Source organism: Rhynchophorus ferrugineus, unplaced genomic scaffold, assembly GCF_030347505.1.
Source record: "Rhynchophorus ferrugineus isolate W39M unplaced genomic scaffold, kcgeb_rfMv2 rfM3, whole genome shotgun sequence".
NCBI classification, from domain to species: Eukaryota; Metazoa; Arthropoda; class Insecta; order Coleoptera; family Curculionidae; genus Rhynchophorus; species Rhynchophorus ferrugineus.
In genome coordinates this window covers 67,099,945-67,106,561 of record NW_027472582.1, presented here as the reverse complement: position 1 = coordinate 67,106,561, position 6,617 = coordinate 67,099,945, and the positions used below count along the sequence as shown (strand labels likewise).

Genomic DNA, 6,617 nt, shown 5'->3' with positions numbered 1-6,617 from the left:
GCTCGTACTGTGTTTTTTTTCTGGTCCTTCTTTTATGCTCGCATCCTGCTATTAACCATCGCATCCTTATTAAGAGCGTTCGTACAAATATGTGAGCCGGTGTTGGGTATCAATTTCGTGTGGGTTTGATGTAATTTTAACTGTTTTTTTGAAAAGTTACGATCGTTAGGCACGGTGCCAGAAGACGGCGTGGAAATTTGTCAGAGTTTGTGTAATTTTTATACACCGGTGCGTATTTTTAACTTTGGAATTTTATACCGGTTTACGATCAGGCAAAAATAATTAAATTTGTTATTTCTTGGTTATGCAGAGAGTAGTTCTCGGAAATGCTAAATACCTTTAGTGGGATAGAAATGGTATGGAACGGAAATCTTAAAATTAAAATAATTTAAACCTAATATATGTAACATGATTTTGAAAAAAAAAACTAACTATTAAGACTCTCGATTATTTTTTAATCACACATTTAAGGGCTATCTGTAAAAAAATAATTTGTCCATTACCAACTACTACTTTCTTTGCATTTTTTATTAGTACTAATGACAGAGGGAAAAATTAACGAATTTGGAACTACACTAAAAATCGTTACAGTATAATAAAGCTTCTAGAGTCGACAGGAATAATTAAGGTTAGTAGCGGGATATTGTTTCAATGGCTTCACGTGCTGCTCACAGAAATTTGGCCATCGGAAAGAGTGCCGTGAGCATGGAAGAGAAAAAAAATGATAATTGTTCCTGAAAATGGAGATAGGAACCGTAAAACCATCAAGATATAAGCCCCATATCAATTATCGAAAAGGTTTTCATGAAAAAGATTTTTGATCGCCGGCTTGGTGACGCAGTGGTAAAGGCGATAGGACGGTCCTCCTACGGTTGCGATAGCTGCGGGTTCGAGTCCTGCTGGAGCTTGGTCGTAAATTTACGTTTATGTTTGTTTAAAATTTTTGAATGTTCTAGGCAAGAGTGTAAAATCCGACAAGGAAAATGATCCCAGTCACTCCAGTAGCCAGGCTGGTTAAGACCGGATGTCTTCTGGAATGATTTCTTAAGTAGATCACTCGCCGGTCGTTAGGTTTAATGCTGAGGACCGTGGTTTGGAGCCCACGTTAAAAAGGTGTTGTATGTAGAAATCATAAAGGGATTGTCGTTTTTACTAATTTTTGTTCTGCTTTCGATTTTTTCAATAAAGTGGTGGATATAATTATCGATATAGATATTATCGTGGATGATACCATCTCTGGACCGATCTGATGATGATATAGATAGTAAATTCGCTGATACAGATGCTGAGTCCTCTAATATTCTTCTTGATATAGTTCGTACTGCAAAGCTAAATAAATTGAGAATTAACAAATTAATGAATTATAACTGTTGTAAATCTCAGCCGTAACTAGATAAACAACACCAGGAATTCAGATACTTTCAAGCATTTGCTTTCCTAATATGTCACATATGAAACAGAGGAAATATTATAATCAAAAGTACAGTCCGCCTCTTTCCATAGCTCCGAGTCTTGAATTAGAAATATATAATCATTTGTTTAATACTATACTCAGTGTGCAGTTGAGGAACAAATTCAGACACGCAGAAGTATTATAAGGGTTCAAGGTTGTCGGTAGGTTATTGTATGCATCAAGTACAATAGGGCTTCGTGTTTTTATTCTAATATTTGATGGTTTTCTTTTATTCGACCTAAACAAAAGCTTCAAACACGAGTATTCTGACTTGCCTTTATTAATATAGGGTGCGGCAAAAGTCGCGCTACCATTTTGCTTTAACTATTGCGTTGTATAGACGTCTAAATTTTATTATAGATAAATATACATTACAAGAACATGCAGAAATAGTGACAATATTTATTGAAAATAATCATTCCATTAATGCCACTCAGCAGAAATTGCGTCAAAAATATCCTAATCGTCCAGTGCCTTACAAAACCACTATTTATCGTTTACACGCGAATTTTCGCGAACACAGAATCCTCAATTAATTCATGAAACATCATTGCATCCACTAAAAACAACTGTAAGGTGTGGTATTCATGCTGGAAACATAATGTTTTCCCTATTTTTTGAAAATAACCAAGGTGTTGCGGTTGCTGTTACTGTTGAACGGTACGAAGACATGATTCGAAATTTTCTTGTGCCTGAAATGTAAGAGCAAGGACTAGAGAACATGTGGTTTCAGTAAGATGGGGCACAACACATACAGCTCGTTCAACAATTCAGTTACAGAGTGACGTTTTCCCGCGAAGACTATGTTAATTTCGCGAAGTGGCGATTTAGCATGGTCAGCCAGATCTCCTGATTGAACAGCATAAAACTTTTTCTTATAGAGTTCTTTAAAATCAAAAGTTTATGTGAATAAGCCCCAAACGATTCAACATATTAAAGACAATATTTGTCATGAAATTAAAGAAATTCAGCCTCAGATGCTGCAGGATGTCATGAAAAATGCCTTAAAAAGAGACGAAACTTCCATAGCGAATCGCGGTCACCATTTTTCATAGAAAATAGCATCATAGCGAAAAACGTAAACACTAATTAAATTCTTTATGAAAACCAAACTTACTTATCTTTTCTTTGAGAAAAGTTACAGGAAATCCAAATGGTAGTGGGACTTTTGGCCCACGTTGTTCATTGATAAGTAGGGGAATAAATGCCCAGAGATCGTCTCTAGGTGTGTCACTTAGTTTTTGAGTAGGTTTTACACCGATGAATGGTGAGGAAAGTTGGTTGATTGATGATGGATAAGCCGCAAAAAATATCTTTATTTTTGCTCTTGACATATTGTGGTTCATTTTATATGAAAGAAAATTTATTTACTTCTAAATCATATCCAATATATGGAGGAACTACTGCGCTGTCAATTCAGTTTTTTTATGTGTATCACCAAATTACATATTTTTATATTTCATGAAAATTATCAAAAATTAACGCTTTTCCGGTCTAAACTTTGTCAGTGTAAAGTTAAATGATGGCATGGTAAAGAGTTAAATGAATGTACCAATGGTAGGATCTTAGGCACTAGTCATATGGCTTTTGGTGCATGGCAATCAGATAATCCCATATAATCTCACTAATCATCTTCAATCATTCTTTGGCTGTCCATAAAGCATCTTCTAAGGAAAAAAAACATCACTTATTTTGCCTTGCACTATGGGCTATGTTTACTATATATACTATATAAGCCTTTTCCTAAGCCTTTGATAATTGAACAATACAAGAATAGTCATATTTTCCGCTCATTGAGTTTATGTGATTTAATAATTTTTTATATAAATAACAGATTGTTTAGTTTTTGATTTGCAGGAATATAATTTACGCCATCTGTTGTAATTCCATAAAATGACAAATCCTTTCTAAACTGCAATTTTAAATATGTATGAAGGTTGTGATTATATGAACTAAAGGATATCAATGACTGCTAAATATTCCGAAGAACCAAACGTAGGCTTATTAAAATCTATATTGATTAAAGTTATTATTGTGTCCTTCTACAAATTCAATAGTAGCAAGTTCGAATCCAGCCCAGGTGGTTGAAAATTTATATTTCTGATTATTTGTTGGAAAAAGTCTAAAATCCTACCAGAAAGATCACCCAGCTGGTTTGTTACTGATGGAGGCTGAGTAAGACCTGATAATATCTTGGATGATCTCTAAGTTTATCCTTAGCCAAATGTGGAAGGAAAAAGTTGTGTGGTTTTATGCAGTGTTCTTAAACAAAAATAAAAACATTACTTTACAATATAATCGTTCATAAAAAATCACTTTAATCTTACATCAAACATTATTGAATAGAGAGTTACATAACCACGCGAATCAAAATACAATATTGCTGGCTAAACATTTAGTCATAGATTGATTTACTTTTTTAAATAACATTTTACAACCAAAACATTAAGGATAGCAAATATACATTTGCTAAGCGTTACAAAAATTAAGAAATGCTTTGTCAGAGATACATACGCTTCGCATAAATACTCGTTTGATCATTTAATATATCCAAAACAAATTGGAAAAAAAAATTTATGAATTCATCGTAAACAATTGGAAATCAAAACATTTTATTTTTGATTGTTTTCTTATAATCCTCTGAGATATTTATAAATATATAAGTAATAAAAATTTATGAAAACGTATTTTCTCTTCTGAGTTTCAAATATTTACGGAATAATTACAAGCTTATAGCGAACTAGAAGAATTTGAAGAATGCAGTTTCATAAATCACCTAAAAATATATTTTTATTGCAATTTTATGTAATATAACATATATCATTTGAAACCGCCATATCTTAAAATGGAATCACTTGAGCTTAGGATTCTGTCTTCTACACCATACTAATTAACATTTTCTAAACGTATATTCCATTTATAGTTACTTACTTACTAAACTAAAGTATCACGTATCGTTGTTTAGATACAGCATCAGAATCAAAGAGAATATTTTGATAAACTCAATAATTAGTGGAAGTAGTGTAGTTTGGGCTATATTATGTATAGAGCAATAATTAATAAATATTTTCTTGCAAACTAATTTAATGTTTGTTAATTGTTAATTTTTCTTATTTGTAGGTAGCCAATTAGAATTGTTGATGTTAAAATAATCAAAGTCTGATGAGGTAAATAAAAATATAGTTTTATTTAGTTACATAATATTATCATAAATAAAAAGGTATCAAAACGAAGGTGTTTTCTTTCTCCATCTTCCCCTCACAAATTAATGCGCAATAATCGACGGAAAATCTACTTTCCGAGGATGATCTTGCGGCCAGCGCCCAAGTTCTGTCCGGCTTGGGTGGCACCCTTGTTCTGACCGGCTTGGAGACCGATGATGGTCTGGCCGGCCTTAAGCTGTTCTTCGGTGAAGTCACGTTTGTTCTCGTCAGCTGGTTTGGGTCCTAGGTATGGGCCGGGCCATTCGGCGTGTTTGTAGGTGGCGCGACCGAGGGCGAAGAGTGTGTTGGTCACCTGGGCGATATCTTTCTTCTCCCACAGGTCGACCGTTTGGAACACGTCAACATCAGCGACGCCATAGTTCTTGATGGCGGCTTGGAAACTGTAAGAAGATAGCACAAGTTAATTTTCGCTCTGAACATGTAGAAGCACAATGAAAAACAGTTTAATTAATAAAGAACAGGTGTGGCCATCAAAATTACAACGATTTTGGCAAGTGTAACCCAATATTCGTCTGAGATGATTCGAGAAATCAACCGGTGTATTAATAGATCACGAAATTATACAACGTATCGATATTTTTGTTTACCTGTCGACTGCGTATGAAAATAGATCGGTTTATTTAAAAAAAAATCAATTTTTTAACCTTCAATTTTGCAACAGTTAATGCAAACAGAATTTGTGAATTTTGGGTTTCTTCATTGGGTTTAAAATCGACTTCCCAACAAGAAAAATAAGTAATAATACTATATACATACTTGTTGATGTTTTCCATGAATTTGAATTGACCACCGGAGGTATTGATCTTGGGTACGGAGCCTGGGGCAAGCTTGTTGATCAGTTGGCAGAGGATGGTACCGTCCTTGATGACATCTTCATAGAGTTGACCTGGGGGGAATTTGGCTCCCAAGACAGTTTCGATCCATGCCTGGGCTTCCTGATCTTGTTGTGGGTTGCGCTTGGCGGCGATCTAGAATTAAATTATTTAATTTAGTAAATAATAATCAGAATATCTATTTATTTTACTACCAATATATTAAAAATGTGTCGTAATTATTTTTACTTATATTGTCTTTTAAATAACTAGTGTATATAACAGTATAAATGATATATTATTTATCTGAGTGAAATAATTATTTTCCAAAATATTTGAATTATTTTTTAACATTAGATTTAGTTCATCTATAATTATTTTTGTTAAATTGATATTGAAAATTATTCGTTAAAAATAATATTACTACCTTGACACTAATATCAATCCAGTCATAACTTCAAATTATTATTTAAAATAAAATAAACTGAAACAAACTTTGGATAATAGTTTTTATTGTTGAAACTAGTAAATAATTCCTGATAATTTACCTTAGCTTGAACTTGACGTTCCAGGGAAATGTTTGGTTTCGTGAGTTACTTATGTTGTCTTTTAAATAACTAATGTATATAGTAGTATAAATGATATAATATTTAACTGACTGGAATAATTATTTTCCAAAATATTTGAATTGTTTTTTAACATATCATTTAGCTTAACTATAATTACTTTTGTTAAATTGTTATTGAAAATTATTGGTTGAAGATACAATAACTACATTTACGCTAATAACGATTCAAAATCATAACTCCAAATTATTATTTATAATAAAATTCGATAATAGTTTTTGTTGTAGAAACTAGTAAATAATTCCAGATAATTTACCTTAGCTTGAACTTGACGTTCCAGAGACATGATTGGTTTGGTGAGTTTTGCACTTAGGTAGACCAACGAGATTGAACACCCAACTAAACTGACTGCCAAACTAATTTTATGCTTATATACGAGGTCGTGCTTTAGATCAACCCACCAAATTTCGGAAAACCGACGAGGTCTAATTTTAGAAAGCCGATTCAGTTTTATTTGTTTTAATACAAAATTTGTAATCAAACCTTCTGGAATATTTTCGGT

General features: G+C 32.9%; 1 protein-coding gene across 1 annotated transcript; it reads right to left on the bottom strand.

The window, feature by feature from the left end:
• Nucleotides 1-4,616: 4,616 nt before the first annotated feature.
• Mp20 (muscle-specific protein 20 transgelin) lies at nucleotides 4,617-6,617 on the bottom strand. Its single transcript, XM_076398264.1, has 4 exons — nucleotides 6,599-6,617; nucleotides 6,372-6,540; nucleotides 5,434-5,645; nucleotides 4,617-5,057 (listed from the first exon to the last, which is right to left on the bottom strand). Exons 2-4 carry the CDS (start codon nucleotides 6,399-6,401, stop codon nucleotides 4,745-4,747), a joined length of 555 nt encoding a protein of 184 aa, XP_076254379.1. The 5' UTR covers nucleotides 6,402-6,540; nucleotides 6,599-6,617; the 3' UTR covers nucleotides 4,617-4,744.